Raw genomic sequence first — 20,523 nt, forward strand, 5'->3', positions numbered from 1 at the left:
TCTGTTTTCTGTCTTTACCTCTTATGTCTCTGTCCTCAGTGATAATTATTCTGACTTGTAGCTTTCAATAGCTGAGGCCTTTTCTCTACTGCTGGCCCACAGAACTGTGCTGGGGGAGTACTGGGGCTTAAGAAAGGAAAAGAAACCCTAAATCTGAAATTACTAGATCAGTGAGGAAGTGGGGAAACAGGTAAAGTATTATTTAAAAAACCCCACACAACAGTATTCTGAAAACAGCTTTTCAGTGAAAGATGTGGGCCAGGTTCAATTTCTGTATTATTTCTGTTGAAAAATATGTAAAATAGGCTTTTCTTTCCTCTCAAAACTCAGTTTCTCCCCCCAGGGTTTGGAAAGCCTTGTTGTTCAAGAGGCAAACTATGCTGCCAGTAGCTAAGTAGCTACTGAATGGAGAAATCATTAAAAAGATTTGAGACTGCTTATTTTTTTGAGGGAGACATGAGGAGGAATTTTCTTGGAGACAGTGACAAAGAAGTAGCAGCAGCAGTAGTAGTAGTAGTAGTAGTAGTGACAAATATGAAGAATAAGTTTCTCTCTAGCTTCCCAAGACTAAGATTTCCTTTTTTATATTAAACTCAGCCTTGAATAATCTCCTCCGCTTTTACCCCCTCTGAGCTCTGCTGCAGGGTTTATCTTCACTCATCAGCCTCCTGAGGAGAGCCAATGAACGGAAGGCAGAGCTGTTCAGTCTGTTTCCTCAGTGTTCGCCTGGGCTCTCAGCACAGGAAGCCTAGTGCTCTGAAAAGTCAGAAGGAGGAACCTCTCCAGCCTTGAGGAGCCAGTCGATCGGGAGCACACACAGCTAGAGGAGAGGAGTGGGAAAGGGGGAGAGCAAACACTGACATTGGCTGCTGAGGAACACACTGGCAGGCAAGAAATACTCCCCATGACCACAGCTAGGTTGGCGGCGGGATGGATGGAGTGACAGAGCTGCCTGAGCCATGAAACCAGGAGCCGACATGAAGATTGCTGGGAAGACTCTGTGTGTTTTTGTGCTGCTCACCATCACCAAGGCCATGAGAACAGTAGGTGAGTCTAACTGGGACGAGTCAGCCGTCAGGATGGAAGAAAGGGAAATGTGCACAGATAATTTCTTTCCATAAAAGCTATCCATCATGCTGTGACTTTCTTTAATTGCTAAAAATTATGGACCACAACTAAAACATGCTTCCCCAATATCCACTCCTGCTCTTCTCTTCTCAGTGGTCACAAGGCTGCCAGGCATTATCCCTGTAACTTCCACACAGGCGATTATTTAGCGACCCTTAGCTGGGAACGTCCCATTTGTCACAGATAGCCTTTTTACTCAGACCTCTAAATCCACATCATCTTTCGTAGATCCATTGATCTGACCCATTTGACTTATTAAAAATATGCCCAGGAAAGCATTTGTAAACATGAAGCTTTTGGCCTTGTGGTTTCTGCTGAAGAGAGACTGCAGATACTCTGAAATGGGGCAAGGATCTCGTGTCTTTCTGAGGAGTGGTGGAACATCACTGATGCGCTGACAGTAGGGAGCAGTTTCTGGGATTTCATTCTGAGGCTAAAGGGCATGGTCAGTGTCAAGAGTGGGGAAGGTTTCTGTGCCTTAGTGACGCTCCTAAGCCTTTCTAACCCCGTCTTTTAGTGTAGTTGACTTAGTTTTAATATAGTTTAGCTACAGCAGCTAATATCTCCCACACAATGTTCATTTGCATTTCTAGAGCTTGTGCTCTTCCAGACACCACGCAGCAGTCCAGGGACTGGGTAATGGGACTAGGGATTTGAGCAGCAGTTTCAGAAACCTAAACTGCCTATGTATAGAGGGAGAAGGCAGATCGGTCTGTGAGATCCAAATTAAACTACAGACATCTCTGAATATGTAACGTGCATGTGCCCATTCCTATTATGGACAGGTAGAACTAAACTGCATCAACATGAGTTATTCCATTCCACTTGGCCAGAAAATAAAAATGACTCCTTGGTGATATTTTAAAGCAAAACAGATGCAGTCATTGTTGGCAGTGAGGGAACAGCTGTCTATAATGTGTTTGGCTGATCAAATGAGGGATTCAAAATGGTTACCTCAGTGCTACCCATTGGAAAAAATTGAAATACTTCACAAACATTATTAAACTTTGCATTGGTAACCTCACAACAGGCACACTGGAGGTAAAAGACCTGTCCCTATTCTGTAGGTAAAGAACTATTTCAGAATAATACTGAGAAGCCTGCTCAGGGTCAGACAGACACATTACGGTAACATCAAAGACAGTCTATATTTTTGAATACAGCTGCTCAAAAAGTAAAGGAGTATGGACACATTACAAAATGTTGAAGAAAATGAGGGAGACAAAGGGAAATCCTACTGGAAAAAAACTCTTTTTAAAAATGGACTTTGCTGAAAATATAAAAAAAAATATTCCAATGCCAAAAAGGTTTTTTTTTCACCCAAAAAGTAATTGGATTTTAACTTCTTGGTGTCTTGATGAATCAATGATATTCCTCTTCAAAAGGGAAAAGATATTCAGTTAAAATCTGATTTCATGCTTGAACCTGCTGCCCCCCCCCCCGCCAATAAAAAGCAATCCACATTTGATGGGAAGTTTTTAGCTAACGCTGCTCTTAAATTTGTTTCCTTCAATATTAGGGTGGCTGTTCTGAGCAAGATGTAGTGACAAGGTATTTTTCTTCAGAGATCACAGGCTAAATGTGTCAAGCTGATCTAATGTGTGTGTTCTATTCAGAGAATTTTAGTGTTGTATGAAGCTCAGAAGGAACTGTGTCCCCCCTTCTGAAGACTAGAGCAAGCTACTCTGTAGGAAATAAGGTCATGCAAAAACTGTTGTGTGTAACCAGGCTTTATACGCATTAGCATTTTCCTTAACATTTCCTTAGCATGTTGTTTTGTGTTGTTTGGTTAGTTTTTACAACAGCAGAAGGGGCAGCTCAGAAGCAAGGCTGAGGTCACTTTGTAATTGTCGTATCCAGATCTGCCCCCAAGTAGAGTTCGATAATATGCTACTGAAGCTGCTGATGCATGATCTGTATTAACAATCCTTCTGCAATAAGCCTCATAGTAGCAACCATGGAAAAGACTCAAAATTAAAATCCTTTCAGTAACACTTTGAAGACTTCTCTAGTTTAACTAAGCAAACAGGACACCTCAAGTGGTTGTGTACATACTCCAAAGGAAAGGGGATAAGGGAGGGAAAGATCTTCCATGAGAGTTTCATGCAACAATTCTCTTTTTTTGGATTAACATTTGCAATGTTGGACTGTGTAAGTCCTGCATCTGCAGTTGTATCCTGTGGCAATAGATATGACCAAGTGCTTCAGAGGAAGCTGTAAGAAATCCATTGTCAGTAATGAGATGTGATTCTCTATGGTTGTTCAGTTTTTATCAATAGTAAAAAATTGAACTCAGTGGCATTGCATCAGTGCTGGAATTAGTGTGTATGAGGTGAATATAAGTGAAGTAGATGTACAGAGCAATGTGGCTACGGTTCAAGTTTACCTGCATACATACTTTCTTGAATGCTACTGCTTTCACTTAGTTTCTTCCCTTAATATAACTTGTAAATTCTCCTTCACTAGTGTAATAGTGTTTTGTTGCCGCCTTACTTTCTCTGTCCTAGTGTGTTTCAGTGCTCCTGTGTCTGTTGCCTCTTGTTCTAGTTTACTGTGGAATCTTGCTCCAGCTATAAAACATAATAGCCTAAACCACTATTCTGGTAAATTTACATTTGTCTCCATTTCACTATTTCTTTGCTGCTCCTTTGGGTCTATGTGCTGGAATCGTTCTGACTTCTTTTACCCTAAAAACACCTGAATCCAAACAGCCTGTTTTTCTTACCCAAATGCTTAAACCAGAATTCTGTACTATTCAATTAAGCAAAAAAAATCTCAGAAGACATCTAAATTGCCCTAGTACAATCTCCAAAGCATGTCCTTGTGACATTACCATTTTACTTTGCTGTGGTTCAAATGCAGCGTCTGAATGTGTCTAGTTCAAAAGCATGGAAACAAGGAAGTTCCATCTTGCAAGTTGACCACATACTCCATGACTACAAAGCAAATTTTCTTTGCACTCGTAGAAGTACATGCTACTTAAAACTCACAGTTGATATATTTTGTATTTAGAGGTACAATCATTCATAAGAAAAAAGTGTAGGGAATCTTCTTATGCTGCCTTATATTTGTACTGAGTAAGAAAATTCTAGGAAGAAAAGTACTATGCTAAAGCTAAGCACTAAACAAGGTATGACTGAGATTTTAACTACATACAAGTGAGGTCATAAGCATGTTTTCCTAGCAGTCCCTTATCCGCTCTCTGCAAAGTACAAAAAAGAGGGCATACAACCTATCGTTTGCAGTCAATGATCTATTTTTGTTTAGAATAGCAGGAAAATGCCACTTAAGCATAAATAAACAGTACAACTTATTTTACTCTTCTTCTCATGAGGAAGAGAGTAAAAGGCCAAGTTCAGCATGCACAACAGAATATAAAATATTCTGTATCTGTTTCTATACTGAGAAGCAGGGGGGCTTTGCACTTTGTTACACATAGTGTCACAGTGCTACTCTGAAAGAAATACTACCTAAGGCAGTTTGGCAGCCAGTATAAATCCCTTTCCCCCTCATCCATTCCAGCTCCCATTCTACAAGGACAGAGATCTACTTGCTTTGCACACAGAAGTTGCTAGACCAAGTTTAAAGTTTACAGCCAGGCTGACATAATACGCAACAGCTTGTTAAGTTCAGTGATGTTTTATTATCAGTTGAGGATTTGGCCTACGGTGTTTGTTTTGCAAGCTGGATGACTCTAAAACATCATTTAAAGACCAACTAATTCCTTAGTTAAAGAAGTGTACCCATCCTTTTTTCTACAAAGTCACATTTATATTGAGACATAGCCCATTCATGGGAGGGTAGAAACAAAACCTCAGAAAGGACCCCTACATCCCTGCATCAAAGTGCCTTTTTTGCAGGCATTGTATCATGAAACACTTTTCATAAACAATCTGAGCACCAAAAAAAGCAACACCTTATGGAAAAGCTGGTTTTTATCCTGATTGAGGCAAGATTCTCTGTTCTAATTTCCAGCCTAAATTTGTTGTACTACCTATTTTTATTGTTATTACCTTTTGAGCTGCTGAATTTCAGCACACATCTACCATTCTACTCATCAAAGTCACCTGGTTCTTTTTGTGTGACATTTCCATTCTTTGTATTAATAATGCTATATTCTTCCTGCTTTCAACACATTTCCTCACACACTCCTGATACAGATGCCAATGCCATTAGTAAAACTGTTAAACAGAATTACCATGAAAATCATCTGCGGTGAAACGTAAATGGCGAGCTACCTTCAACATAACGCCTCCTTTTAACTCTGCCTTTGCTTTCTCTCCTTAATCCAGTTCTTTATCTATCATGTTTCCCTCCAGTTGTCCCTCTATTCTTCAGCTTAATTTATGATTTTCAAGAGGACACTATATCAAAGCACATCTCTAACTAGGCGAGCTTTAACATCTTTCCTTTGTGTTCAAAATCGTTTGTCTTGAATGACTGCTTGAAAGGATACTGGAGAAAGGTAAAGAGAATTAAAAGATCATAGAAAAATTAAAAACTAGGAACTGGCAACTGCAAAGGTGTATTCCACCTTGAATGGGAAGACTGAAACCTTGGGTTCATGTCTAAGTTCTGTCAGTGTGCTCATCTCTGTGCAACATACAAAATCATATTAAAGTTTGCAATCTAAAAAAATCCAGACATGCTGCAGGCAATTCATACTGGAAAACCAGAGTTTACAATGACAAAGCGGATTTTTCTGGCTATCTTTTAAGGTTGCTATTTCAGCTTGTATGGGACAGCAGGAAAGAGATTTATACTGCAAGTGACGCAGTAATGGTGGCAGAAAAGAAATGTGTTAAAAGGAGAACAAAAGAAGAATTTGAGTATGAGGAAGAAAGGAATTTATGAAGATGGGAAAAAAGCCTGAATAGAATGAAATGGGAATAGGAGATATTTTCAAGGAATAATGACGTGTATGGGTAAGAGTAGGAGTGGGAAACTAACAATAAAGGTATAAGTCTTTTATTGTAGCCTTTTAAAGATATGTCCATGCTGGAAAAGCTGTGATTGCAGCTTCCAGAAACAGAGTCATATGGGCTCAGGCCAATTTGTTCATGTATTTCTATCAAGAAAATTAGAGTAGTCTAACTACTTACTACTCACCTGATACACAGGGCTGGTTTTCAGCCTACACTCTGTCCTGTGCTGTGGTGGCTACATTTTCAGAGTCACAAAGTTACCATATATAAAACTCCGTAAGTACTTTAGCAATTCCTACTCTAGTACAAAGCACTTCTATTTATCTTCCACTTCATGCCAGACAAGCCTTGCTAAATGTTACAGGCACTCTGTGGCAGTAGAAGGGGAAAACAAGTGCAGAGCTCCTCTTCCAAGCGTCCAGTACTGCTTTTTTGATTATGACTTGCTATGACTCATATAATATATTCATTCCAAGATACAGTTAGTCATTTGCTTGTGGTATGATCATTGTTTCAGTTCATTATACCTCTAAGTTTAATACGTCACAATCTGCAGTGTGTGTGGGGAGATGCACCAAAACACTGTGGGAGATTGTTACTGTGAGAAATAAAGGCACAATAGAATTATGTCTGAGAAAGTAAAGCAGTCTCTTTACAGTGCGAAAAAACTCTTTAGCACCTAAATTTCTGAAAAGTCTGTCATGGAACTTGAGTCATTTTGGTGGCAATAAGAAGTTCTACTGTGGGTTAAAACCTGCTATAAAGAATAACAGAGGCTGGAAATCTTTCCTATTTGAAAACAATCAAAAGTACTTGCAAACCGCGTAGCTATCTCTGATTTTGCAGTGATTCCCCTGAAAATTTTACTGGCTTCACAATCAAATTTTCCTGTTGTTAAATTCTTTCTTTTTCCTTTTACTATGAGAAAGACTCTGAGAAACAGGAGAAATGACTAAATAAGTGACACTGCAAAGGAACTGGTGCAACTAGTTATCCCCAAGACCTGTCACACTGCATAAACCACGCTAAAAAAAAACCAAAGTCTTTCCCCCAATCTTTTTCAGTTACAGTAATCTTAGCATGACAACAGCAACTAGCACATTTTTGAAACACAACTCCTCAACTGAGTTTGTTCCTGAGAGAGAATATGTCCATTTTCAAACATAAAAGTGGAATTTGTCAGTGCAGTGGAATGTGCTCTCAATGAACTGGAACAGAGTTTGAGAACCTCCTCAGCCATGGCTTAAAATCTTCTTCAACAGTCAATGAGAGACAATGAGGGGTGACATAATATTACTGGTAATATAATTAGATGAACTTCAGAGGCTGGAGTCAAATTGGAGGATCCCAGTCTAAAGGCCTCCTACCCTACCCACAGTGAGATGAGTCACCAAAGTGAAACCCGCTCACAATGGATTTGCATCCACAACCAAAGTAGGATGGTTCAGCCCAGAGCTGCACAGAACTCCCGGACTCACCTATTTTCTACATCAGTGTGACAGACAGTACGTACTCCTGGGCTCCTGAGCTCTGCTCCTTCTGGCTAACAGAAAAAATGATTGCCACTTTCCAGAGTCCACTCATTTGTGAACAATAAGACTGAAAATGAGAAGTTATTTACAACAAATTTATAGACATATGATCCTTCATTTCATCTCTCCTGTGTGCAATGAAATAGTTAACAGTACTGACATTTAATTATCGTCCTACGGTTATCACTGCACTGAGATGAGCTTGATAACTCACACATTTTCAGATTTCTTGTTCTCCGCAGGCCCACAGAGAGTAAGGCCTTTGCTGCACTGGTTATCCCCTTTTTCAGCTACAGAAAGCTGTCAGTTCAGCTCAGTCATAACATGGGATTTCACCTTGACAGAAGTAGCAGTGCAACGTACTGGTTTGTTTCCGAGCCTTTGTTTGAATAGATAAATGCTGACATGTATGGCATATATGCCCTAATGCATTGGTCATAAACCAATGAGCTATCACAGAGGAAACTTTAGCAACCGACTTTTAGCCATTTTACAGTAAAGCGGTGGTGCAGTGACAGGTCTGAATTAAAACACTTGCGGCACTGAACCTTTCTTCTTTAACAGAGTAGAATATTTTTGTTTGTTTAGTTCTCCCACAGAGCAGACAATCACCCTTTAGGTTTAGTGAAATTCCAGGAGGGAAGAGAAGGTCGTGTCTTCCCCCAGAGCTGCTGAGTACATACCCAAGAGTGCAGGCTGGGGCAGGCAGCATAAGGAGGGCAAAGAAAGCAGATGGGGAGACCTGGGCAAAGGGCTTGGTTGGAGCAGACCCACAAGAAGTCATGGAAGTGATGGAAAAAGGAGCTCAGGAGAGATCATGTAGAACCTGCACAGCCTGACCAGTCACCAAAAACTGGTGGAGTAGAATAGAGGACTGGGGGAAAGAACCTGTTCTACAGGGGCACAGAGAGCCGTGGAGATTTAGTTTCAGGCCTTTTTTTTTTCATTAGTATAGCTAGAAATTCTGTGTTCCCTAAAGAGCTGTCACCTTCCAGTGTATTGGTTTATGTTCTAATAAAACATGCTTTTAGAGACTGGATGGGTTTTGGCATGCTCACTAGAAAGAGAAAGCAGGGCATGTCCAGCTTCAGCGAAATGTGAGGTCCTATCAACATCTCCATATTGAAGGAAATACTATGGCTGACCAGGAAGGACAGATTAGGGATGAGGATAATTTCTATTTATGAACTGCCTTTGTGCTGGTGGATCCCATAGCTATTTACAGATTAATTCCTGAGAATATACATTTTGGATTGCTTTTAAATAAAGCTAACTCTGTGCTTTCTTGGGAGAACAGCAAGCACACTGGAAGATTTCTGCACCATGTGACAATGTGAGTGAGCATCTATAGAAATGGAAGCACTGGAACAATCCACATGGCTGACAAGCAGGGCTAATGAGCAAATGCCCAGCAGAACTATCAGCCTGGCTATGCTGGTTTTGGGACTCAGTCTACTATGTATCCACAGCACTCTGCCATCATAACATGCTTCCATGACACATTGAACCGGAAGACGATCAAAATAGGTGCAGGTTCTACAGTTATGCCTCGCTCCCTTACCATTTTCTTTCTTTCTCTGCCTTCAACACAAAGACAGACAGTCAGAGTTTTAGACAGTTCTTGGGAGAATGTGAACAGGCTCATAATATAGGATAAAATCTCCTCCTAATAATATATTTCTGCTATACAGAGATGAACACATATTCCCTATTCCACCTTAATAGGAGGTCTTCAGGGTCATTTCAGAAATACAAATTAACCAAACCTTTCAGGATTTTTGGCAAACGCATTCTTCTTCTGTAAAAGAAGTCTAAAGATCACATTTCTAGCAGCATGCATGAGAAAAGAAGCAAAGCAAGGAAGAAAGTAAACAATTCATATTTACACTAATGCCACTTACCTGCATTGTAGCAATAAAAGAGGGCAGTAAAGTGAAAGCAGTTTATTATGTTTATAAGGCTTCTCTACAAAAGTAGGAAGCTCTATGTAAGGATAGGATAAACAAGATGACTTACTAATTAATCTACCATCTGGGTAAAGCTCTTGTCTTGCTAAAAGCCTTCTAAATTAACAACAAGATACAGGGGAATTCAGAATCCTTCTGCAAATTTATCGTAAACCTAAAATTGTATTTAAACATGATTCAGCAGATTTTAAGCCGTCTGATGTGGCTTATCATTTGAAGTGAATGGTACCTGATTCATTCAGGGAAGAATATGACAGAAAGGCATAGCAGAAAGCACCACTTTCACTCCCTCTTTCTTTACAGACTTGAAGCACGCAAGCCATTATGTTGGGGAACTTGTGCATTGCAATGGGCTGCTTAGGAGATGCAGAGTTGAAAGACAAGTAAAATGATACTTCTTTAATATGTAAATGAAAGTGTACACAGTTAAATCTGCACAACATTGTCATTCCTGTGCAACATTTGCAAACATTATTGAAAAAAATACCCAGCCTCAACACACAGGCTGTTTGAATGCTTAGGTTTGCTTAGTCATTTTCAGATGAGGTCATCCATACTGATGACATGACTTGGAGCTCTGAGGCTCTTGGCAGTGTTAAGCTGGGAGAGGAAACACTTTGTCCTCCAGTTTTCAGAGACATTCATAGAACTCACATCCAGTAACCATCATGAGACAAAAGGCTTTTTTCAGTTCCTCTCCTGGTAAAATCATCTGAGTTTAAAACACACACCTCACATTTTCTTGAAATACCATTAAGCAGAAAAAACTTGCTATTTAAAAACACTTCCAGTGTAATAATATATCACAGAATGCTGTTGACAATTGAATTAAGGAAACGAGCATTTGTGGGGCTGGTGGGTAATTGGTGTATCAGAAAATGGTGTGAATAGGTAGCACTCTTCTTCTTCAGCTGTGCCTGGAAATCAGTGAATCCTGGCAGTATTGAGCAGCAGGAAGCTAAGTATTATTTCCTTTATTTAATGAAAAGGGGAAGTGGATGGCTTCAGTGAAACATTATCCCCACCTAATTTTCTTCTTCTACCAGCAAAAACCCAACAACTTTTCAGAATTACACTCTGACTTCCATGTTATACAGCTGGACTAAGTAATACATTACAGTGCTGTATGGTGCAGTGTAGTGTGGGGCAATGTTGCAGCTACAGCTCCTATCAATCTGCAGGAACTAGGTCCAGGTTTGGAAATGTCTGCACCCAAAGGATACCTAATCCTTAAAAGGAAAAGGCAAAAACCTTTAAAGGAATCTGTAAGCAGTCAAAATGCAGTGAACTGTGTTCATTTTGCAAGTCAGAAATCGTTTCCCAAGAACACAGTTAAACAGAAGGAAAAGTGGTTGAGCTGGAATGGTTCATTCACCTAGATTCCAGAAGATAATCAGATTTCAGACAATATTATTATGGTAAACCAAACTGCAGTTTTCTCAAAGAGGCTAATAGTAATAATTTGACTAATAATTTGAAGTTGATGCTCATTAAGACCATTTCTTACAGCACTGTGAATGTTCAGAAACTGGGCTTCACATTGTGCCAGCCAGCAGAGGCAATAGAATTCCAGCTCTGAGTAGGGGATAGAGAAACACAACTAAGTCAGGTCTGGTACCTCTGAGGAAGACTTTGACAAAGGTTTGATTAGTCATGGAAAACTTAGGTCTTATAATTCTTTGCATATTCCAGCTGAACTTTCAATTGCTGCTTTAGTATATCTACTTGAAAGGTTTGAGGAGGGGTTCAACATTTTTTGGAATAATTTGTGGAAAACTCACTAGTCAGTACAAATCAGATTGGTTAGCTTTTGTTGTCCTTCCAGATTAATACATGGTTTGAAAGTAGCACTCTGATTTTCTCCTTGCACACAGCTCTCAGAATGCCACTAAAACCATTACTCAGCCCAAGGAAAGAGCAACTCTGAGTTCTTCCAGAGACACAGAGCACTCAGAGAGTGGTTTACAGACCCAAAGTTTAATGGTCAGCTATGAAAAGAGGAAATGAGTAAGGTGGTAAATGGAGGCTGGCTTGAACTACAGCTATGGGTATTATTCTTATTGACTCATTAATTGTTGCACCTAGGAGATTTTGAAAAAGAAATGTTGTTTATCTGTAATGGATCTTCAGGTGGTTATTTATATATATATATACATTGAGGATTTTGGGGGTTGTTTGCTTTTAATTTCAGCAGGACCCAAAGGATACAAAACTCCCATTCCCTCACCTACTCTTCACACTGTTTTGCAACTTGTGCCTGAGACTCTTGTTTTCTCTGAGCCTCAAAAATGTCTTACAAAGGAGGGTCAGCTGCCTACGTAAGTGTAGGCAACACTAATGCACATATAAGCAACTCATCTTGAAGAACAGTTACAGGTAACCTTTCTTTCATCTCTGAGTGTTTGCCCACATGTACCTTTACTGCGAACAAAACCCATCACAGAAGACTTTATTAAGGAAAAGCTCCCAATGTGACTAGTTGAAACAAAGCAAAATAATCAACTGTCCCAAAGGTGGCATCATGTTGAGAGGCTTCAGTGGTCAAGGAAATAGTGAAATGAAACTTGGAGTTAGAAACTTGACCCCTTGGATGTGTCAGGTGTAGACACAGAGAGACAAGGGGTCTCAAATCTGGTCAATATAAAGAGAGAAAGCGTGACTCACGTTCAATACATGTAAAAAAGAATCAGTCCTGAAAGCTTATGGAAAAAGAAAACCCAGGCAAATTAGTTCCTTGGCTAAGAAGAAATTCAGGGACCCATAAGCAAAAAAAAAAAAAAAAAAAAAAAAAAAAAAAAAAAAAAAAAAATTAAAGGCAATCCTGAAGGTGTAACTTGTCTTGAACAAAAACAGCACACAGGGGAGCTGTAATAGTGGTCTGGCTCTCCACCCTTCAATGACCAATGTGATAACTTCGAAAAAAGGACAAGAGGACTAGGTCCAAGCTTTTCCATACAGACATCTAGCTTCAAGTACATAGTTCATGGATCATGAAAAGATAAAGACAGGAGGTATCATGCCTGACTCCAAGCAAGACTCATCTTTTAAAATGCAAAATAAGAGTCAGTGTCATAGAAAGAAAAAAGATAAAATAGAACATGTTTCCAAGAAAATGCAAAACAGAATTCAGGAAAAAGACATACTCACTGTTAGAGAGTCAACGCAGCTGATACATCAACTGAATAAAGTTTCTCTGCAATCTTAGCCTCGCAAGCAAGAGGCACATGGATATGGGCATATTTTATACCTTTGTAGTTGTGTGCCTGGCACAAAGATGGGTACAACTTACATTCATAGCCTATGGGGACCGCTGCAGTAAAAAAAGTGCAGTCATGTGAATTCATGTGTACACACTGTGTACACTTACAGTGTGAATGTATATGTTCACAAAGATTTAGAAAATGAAAAGACACCTGTGTGACATAAGACAAAAACCTTTCCTCCTACACAAAGATCCACCATTGTTATTTGCACTGTGGTCAAGCCTGAGATGTGTAGACAAGGCCTTTGCCCACAGTGTTGGATTTTGTATGAATGCAGAAGTAAAAGTTGTTTACTTCTTTGGTAGCAGCAGTGCCACAGAAAAGTCATTATCATCTGGCCAAAACCAATAGTCAAATTTCTATCATTTCACCCTTTAAGTGGTAATAGTCCTATGAGCAACCCTCTGGAGGATTTGCCAATAGAAGCACAATATTCAGATGCTGAACTGCCTAAGACAATTGTGAGCAGTAGGGTCTTCCTCCAGTATTTGTCTTGTCCACTAAGATGAGCCCCAGTGGGAAATTTGTTGATACTGTTGAGGGTAGGCTGTCATAGGCCACTGGCTCTATAATCCACAGCTGTACTATGAGACAACAATTTGCAGATGAGCACAGACAGGGCCTTACCCTGGCATGTAACAGCGCAGATATTTCTCTGTGAAGCACAGACCAAAACTCCAAGGCTATGAGGGACATCTCTGGGCACCTTCTCACACATCTTTCTCCTCCTTTCTCTCCCTCAGGGAACAAGAGAGTGTCAGCAACTGTAGGTAACAGCTGTGTGCTCACCTGCACTACCAAATCAAATGTAACCATGGTAACATGGAAAATAAGCCCCAAGGTTGGAGGCCCCTGCACCTTGGGATACAGGGCTGATCAGAACAAGACAGACAAAACAAACTGCAGTGACAGCATGAACTGGAAATTCAGACCAGATCGAGATCCTACCCTTGAGATACGGCAAGTGGGAATAGCCCACGAAGGAAATTACACCTGTGAAGTAGTAACAACAGAAGGGAATTTCCATGAGATGTACTACCTGACCGTGCTGGGTAAGGGACTCCTTCCTCATTTTACAGTTCTCCAAAGGACCGTGTCTGGGCCTGCACATACAAAGCTCCTCTCCCCATGCACCGGGGGAAGCGTGCAGTAAGAAGAGGAGCTTTCTTGCTGGGATAAACTGTCATGCATTTCATTGATAGCAGCTCCGTGTCTCCCTTCTCCTTGTTTCCCAAAACTCTTCTCCCTTCTGCTGCCCCCTTTTCCTCTGTCCAGTTAGAAATAACATGCGTGAAGCAACTTCCAGTACACTAAAAGAGGATTCTGCATATGCTTCCGGTTATCCTGTAGAATCAATCATTAATACATGAATTTAAAAGAACTAAAGCATGTGACAGTAACACTTCCAAGTGCTGAGAGAGTCTATCAAACATGGGATGTTCTCATCCAGACAGTAGGAACAGACCCATTTCCTCTTATGCTGGCGTTCAGATACATTTTAAACCACGCATACGATGGCTGCTTAGCACAAAAGTCTAATTCAGCCCTGTATTTGGGATAATTCCCAACCGCAACGTCCAGGAAAACCTCCTCTAATGGTACAAGGCTGTGGCAGCTCACCCGAATGGGGGAGAGTTGTCCAAAAGGGAAAAAGAGGCGCGATCTTTGTCTCTTGTCGCTTTGTCACATGTCGCTGTAACGGGATGGCACCTCCAACCTTATTCTCCTCTTTTCACTGTGTTCATTTTGGGTAGAGAACAAGAACATCTGATCCCAACTGCGGCAAACTAACTCCCTGTATCTCCTCCCTTCCTGATGCTTTGCAGTCCCCCCCCGGCTGACCCTGTACTGTGATGACCACGGGAACCCCGTGTGCGAGGCAGCGGCAGGGAAGCCGGCTGCTCGGGTCTCGTGGCTACCAGGGAGCAACTTCACCCCCGAGGAAGAAGGCCATGACAACGGGACAGTGACTGTTCTCAGCACACTGACAGCATATAGCACCAACGTGACTAATACCACCTGCATTGTGTCCCACCCAGCTGGGAACCAGAGCAAGTCCATAGCCTGTCATCCCTCAAGTAAGCTTCCCTTTGTGTGTCCGGTGTTCAAAATTCTGGTTAAACTCCTGTGCACACTCTTGTTACTTCTAGGAAGGAAAATGTATAAAAGCTACAGAAACTTTCATTGAAGTCTTGTATAGACAAGACTACCATCCCCAACTGCCTTTGTCCAGAAACATTACCAGCTTGTTTGTGTTCTAGACAGTATTTCCTAATGGTTTCTTCCCTATGAGGGATATACATAAGTGTGTTAGTATTCTTTTGGCAGTGGAAATGTTGTTGGAAACAGAGAGAAAGCATTCATGATCTTAGTGTTAAAATAATCACTTGGAAGCAGAACATCAGCAATTTTTTTTAGATGCCTATGTAAAGTCTCCTGCTCAGATCATGGTGAGAGACAGAAAGAGAACCAACTTTTGTGTAGCCAGCAGAAATAAATAAATCACTTCATTCCAAGTTGTGAATGTCTGACATTGTATGACATTTGGTTTCTGTTTTTTTGCTTTTTTTTGTTGCTTTTGAGAACTACACATGAGTTGCAGTACTGAGATATGCGGAGTCCTTGAGAGGAGCTCAGTTATGGCTTTGTGAAAAAATACCATGAGTGTCCACTGTGATATTTGTGGGATCTGCTTTTGTCTCTGACACAGGCTCCATTTGTGTTTCTCAGACAAGTTTCATTACTGACTTTCCCTTCTGCTGAAGGGGATTATATTTATTTTATGACCATGTTGAAAATGTGTGTATGTGCTAAAGCAGCTTTAATCTTATACTGAAATAAGAAAGAAACTGAGCAGTAAGAAGATATAACTAAGACTAACTCTTTGTGTTTAGAGAACCACAGCTTTACCTGGCTTGTATACATCATTCCTTGTTTCCTGAGCATTATCATCTCCATGACTATCATGTACTATTTTAAGCTCCACAGTGACAGGTATGTATGACGGTGCTAAGGAAAGATTGTCTAGTGCTAGAAGAAATCTTTAAGTACTCTTTGTGTCTTGAAATCATATGATTCTGTCAGTCTGTGCTGCTACGAATAACTGAATTAACTACATCAAATATTTCTATACTGCAGATATCTGGAGTGCATTGCACACATCTTCACTGAATAATGCACCTGAGTAAAATATAAATGGGCAGAAGTTGGCAGAGGATCCTCATTGTGTTGCCTGCTACACTAAAGGGGAGCTCTTCATTCTGATAGGAAACTGGGAGAGTAACGATGTTCTTCAGATATTGTGATAATCTGTCAGTGTCTCTCTTGTTTAGATCAGGGGGTTGGTTCTGCTGCCTAATAATTTCTATCAAGTGCCAGAGAACTGATCAGTGCTATCCTGCCACATCAACAGAGGAGACAGCAGATTGTAGTCATGAAAAAGCTCCCTGGGTGAAGCTGAACTCTAGCTCCTTTAGGATTTGCTGTGGAGAAAAAAAGCAGTTCCAAGGAAAAACTGCAGAAATAATTTGTGCAGAGAAAGGCTGAATTAGCACCTGTACTGAAAACCTCAGCTATGTTCCCTCCTTCCCCTATTCCAAAACTGTTTTCTCCCAAATCTTCTCCCTCAGAGGTGAAGAATTAGTTTAATACAATTTCACTAACTGTGAATTGTACATCCTTCCAGAGGGCTTTGATTTTAATCTTCTGCTTCCACTTTGTGCTTAAGCTCCCTCAAACATGAGAAAAGACCTCTAAAGAAAGTCAGGGTGCCATAATTGCAGGATCAAAAGTCAAGGAGAAAGAGACATTAGAAGGCTTTTTGGCTTTACTCTTGATAAAAAGAAATGTTTCATAAGCTTGTGATCAAAGAAACCAGGCTGTGATCCAGCCAAACCTAGGACTGAGGAAGGAATTTGCTTTAATACTTGTTTTCTTTTTCACAGACTGTGCCACAAAACTAAACCTCCTGAAACTGCTCCTGCACATTCCCCACAGGTAAGGAGAATGATGCAAATTACACCATCACCAAATCAAGGATCTTCTGGTAGCCCTGAAAACACGTTCAGTAACCATCAGATTTTTACTCTCCTCTTTCAGTAGGTGCTACTGTGTCTTTTATGTTTCCTCTTAACTGTATCTCAGGACAAAATAAAGCCTATCAGGACCATAATTTTGACTTGGAGCTGTTCCAACAGCAAAGGCTCAGCAACCGCCATCCTTTATCTTAGCAAGGAGTGAGTCCCACCACATCTCCCTGCTCACATCAGATACACTGACCACAAATGCTGTACAAACAGTATTCAGGAAGGGAAGCAATATCATGGGTTGGGGAATATTAAGAAAGCTATTAGCAAACAAGAGGATTAAACAACAAAATTAACAGACATAGGGGAAAAAAGAATATCCATCTTGGTGTCCAGAATGATAATGTGCAAGTTTTGAAGGCCACTCTTTATCTTGTATGGTCAATCCACAATCAAAGAACCAACCATGCTCAAGACAAAACATTTTATAAAACAATGGAAGGAGTGCTGAGCTGCAAGCTGGGAGGTATTCTTGATTTCATTATGCTGTTACAAACTTCCTGTGTAGCTGAGCAATTCACTCATCAGCTGTGTGTCTCTCTTCTCTGCTACCAAATACAAATAACAGCACTCTGTGCAGGCAAGGTGTGTTACATCTATATTGTGAATATCTGTGCACCTACAGTAGACACTAGGCTCAAATTCTGTCATCACTTTTAAAAGGTGCTTCAGTTTTGATTTCTGAAAAGACTTAGTCAATTCTAGCTGTTATTATTCCTTCTGTTCTGCTGCCCTGCCTCCCAGTTGTTTCTGACAGATGCAGTTGCATTAATGTAAAATAATGGGTTAAGTACCAGTGGTCTTGCTGTCACATTGCGCAACTTTCATTAGCGTGTCTGTAGACTGAAACTGTAGACCGATAGAGAAAGCAATCATGGTCAAGACTTCAGCATGTTATTTGCTCTTTCTAGTGAATTAGACCCTAATACAATTTTTTTGAGGCCCAAATAAGTGGGGTAGAAGGGGAGGAAAAGGAGGCAGGTGAACCAATATCTCAGCTTTTCCCTCCAAATATTTGACAGAAACAGCAATGGTTCTTTGGTAGAAAAAGCAATAGAGTTGTTTTTTTCTTGAGTCCAAGAGGAATAAATATGGGAGCACTATTTCCCAGTTACATTCTTCAGTCCAGACAAAAGGCTTGCAGAATCTTGTCAAACTAAACTACTCCTTCTATTTACGGTTATTGGTTTTGTTTTGCTAGGATGACACACTGGAAGTGGAACCTTATACTACTTATGTGCAGAAGGAAAACGTAATTTACAACTCAGTGTCTGATCTGACAGTGGGGCACGATTTTCCACAACGACTGTCACCAGCAACATGAATGATTCAACAGTGGAAAGGGAGAGAGACACTTTATAAAAGACTGGTTATAGAAAGAAACTTCTCAGAGGATTTCTTCAGATTTGGGGGCAACGTAGCTCACTAGGTCTGTTCAAACACCTGTGTTTGCTGATGAGTCTGTATAGTTCTTTTTTCCCCTGTTTGCCTTCTTCCTTCGGAAAGGAAACAGGTTTCCCATTATTCCCTGGGAAAGTGTGACTGACCCCATGCCATAGTGTTTTCCTGGAAAAGCTGTTGTGATCATTCTTCCCTTTGCTGTTCTTGCCTTGGAGATCCTAGTTTTGTCAGTCACTTCTCGGCATTACTTTGATGCACTTGACACTATGTTGCACACACTTGGGAGATGGGAGGATTGTTACCTCTGAACTAAAATGAAACACTCTTCAATCAACAGCCACTTTTTTCTGATTCACAAATTACTAACTCAGTGGCCTGAGTACTGATCATCACAGAATAGTTCAAATGGCGGAAGATATTGGTAGAGAAGACCTTAAATCCCTCAGTTCTGAAAATGCAAATGAGTGATGAATTTAGAAGGTCATCCACTAAGAAAGAGACTTCACTAGCATGATTAATTTACTTGTTAGGTTCATATTCAGTATTTCCACTAAATGTGTTCATTCTGTATTTCAGATTATTGTTATGATTACTTTTCCATAAGATTCTCTGAAGTTATGGTATTCCTCTCTTTCTTAAGAGTATCAGCATTAAGATACTGTAAAAGAATTATGTTACTCAAATCGGGTAAGCTACTTTTAACAGAAACAATCATCAAATATTTCACAAAACAAAACAAGTTAAAATATATCTTCTATAACTGTGCAATAATGTACAAAAAGGATAAAATGCTTGCTAATTCTAGTCATATTTATTTTCACTAATACAAGTGAAGATTTTTTCATTGATATGCCTAGATGTTTTATTGTTCTTTTAAGGTCACTTTTTTGTATGTAAATTAGCTTATATATCTTAATGTGTTCCACGTTGAGGTGACGACTTCTCACCTTCCCAAAATATTCTTTGGGAATAAGTCAAATAAATTGTCGTCTATATACTAGCAGTTCTCAATTTTTTTGGATTGATGCCTTGCTAAAGTATGAATTGGCTTTATAGTAAGAGTAAAGAAATCCATTTGTAAACCTCTGTTTACTTCCTCTTATTTCACTATTTTAAAAGACTGACTGGGTACTTGGTCTGATGGTAGGATCAGAAGAACTAGATTTTTCCTTTAGACCATGGAAATGTCTTTGCCACACATTGCTTTTGAGATAGCCTCCTGAGGGCTATGACCCAGCGCTTGGAAAACAGACTTCTAAATTGATTGCAGTTCCTAAATGTATTACTCATGTAAATTGATACAATTAGTTATTTGTTCTCACTCTAGCAGCTAGGAAACAGCCACTTTTGTCCAGGTGCTCTCTGCATGCAAGTATTGCTTTCCTCCATTTCTGTATGGCATTTTAGAATGGAAGGGATCAAAGCCGAATATCAATCAGTTTTAAAGGAACCTCAGTTTCCAGTGACTTACCAAGGAAGAGAGCCTGGCAACTCAGTCATAATCCTCTTAATCCCCCACTTAAAGTAGGTGTAATATTGTCCAATGATCTTTCTTCCCACCCAAACCCAGAGTTGTGCCATCACTTCTTAGACTTCTTTTTCTGTAGAGTGGAAAGTCATTTATGTTATTTGGTGTCCATAAGGTGAGGTTGATGCTATGAGACAGCAGGTAGGTTCTTGCCAGTTTATATGTAATATATTTATACAAGTATAATACCTGTTAACCTGCTGTCTAGCTGTAGAGTTTTATGATCCTTTACAGGCCTATTACACTGGACTAAATCATGTATGTTTCAGATCTGGACATTGCTAAGTTGCCAACTGGTTGATTATTTCCTTTGTCCTCTACTTTGTTCCACATTCAGGCCTGCTATGGGCAGAAAACAGGATTTTAGTTTGTGACCATGATAAATAATATGAGTTAAGAGTCTTATGTATACACACATATACAAATACGCTCTTTGTCCCTAGCAGCACAGAAAGTCTAGAGCAGAAAGTCCCTTCCTGCACTCCTCTTTCTCCATCAGGGTGCTTGCTACTTCTCTTTGCAATGTGCTGCTATTGTGCTGCAGTCATCCTCCATGCAAAAGTGCTGTGTTGACTGTCTCTAGCTGTCAGGCGAGCCTGCCCTCTAAACTCCCCAGCATGTTGCAAAGCCACAGGAAGAAAGTCAGCAGCTTTTCAGCTCCTCCCATAAAGAAAGGTTTTTGGCTTTAACCACA

At 40.1% G+C, this 20,523-nt stretch overlaps 1 protein-coding gene across 2 annotated transcripts; it reads left to right on the forward strand.

Annotated features, from left to right (window-relative positions):
* Positions 1-779: 779 nt before the first annotated feature.
* LOC129202312 (cell surface glycoprotein CD200 receptor 1-A-like) lies at positions 780-19,336 on the forward strand. 2 transcript variants are annotated; one of them, XM_054814866.1, is made up of 6 exons: positions 780-1,047; positions 13,559-13,867; positions 14,642-14,893; positions 15,710-15,809; positions 16,760-16,811; positions 18,102-19,336. In XM_054814866.1, exons 1-6 carry the CDS (start codon positions 960-962, stop codon positions 18,222-18,224), a joined length of 924 nt encoding a protein of 307 aa, XP_054670841.1. In that variant the 5' UTR covers positions 780-959; the 3' UTR covers positions 18,225-19,336. The 2 variants fall into 2 exon arrangements, with proteins under 2 accessions (XP_054670841.1, XP_054670849.1); XM_054814874.1 differs by lacking the exon at positions 18,102-19,336 and having other exon boundaries at positions 15,954-16,799.
* The last annotated feature ends 1,187 nt before the right edge of the window (positions 19,337-20,523 follow it).

The sequence above is a fragment of the Grus americana genome, chromosome 1, assembly GCF_028858705.1.
Source record: "Grus americana isolate bGruAme1 chromosome 1, bGruAme1.mat, whole genome shotgun sequence".
In the NCBI taxonomy this organism is placed as follows: domain Eukaryota; kingdom Metazoa; phylum Chordata; class Aves; order Gruiformes; family Gruidae; genus Grus; species Grus americana.

Excerpts from the sequence above, each read along its gene's own strand:
- LOC129202312 (XM_054814866.1), top strand. The coding sequence starts at position 960 with ATGAAACCAGGAGCCGACATGAAGATTGCTGGGAAGACTCTGTGTGTT. Across the intron at positions 1,048-13,558 it reads CAAGGCCATGAGAACAGTAG|GGAACAAGAGAGTGTCAGCA; the intron begins GTGAGTCTAACT and ends TCTCTCCCTCAG. Across the intron at positions 16,812-18,101 it reads CTCCTGCACATTCCCCACAG|GATGACACACTGGAAGTGGA; the intron begins GTAAGGAGAATG and ends TTGTTTTGCTAG.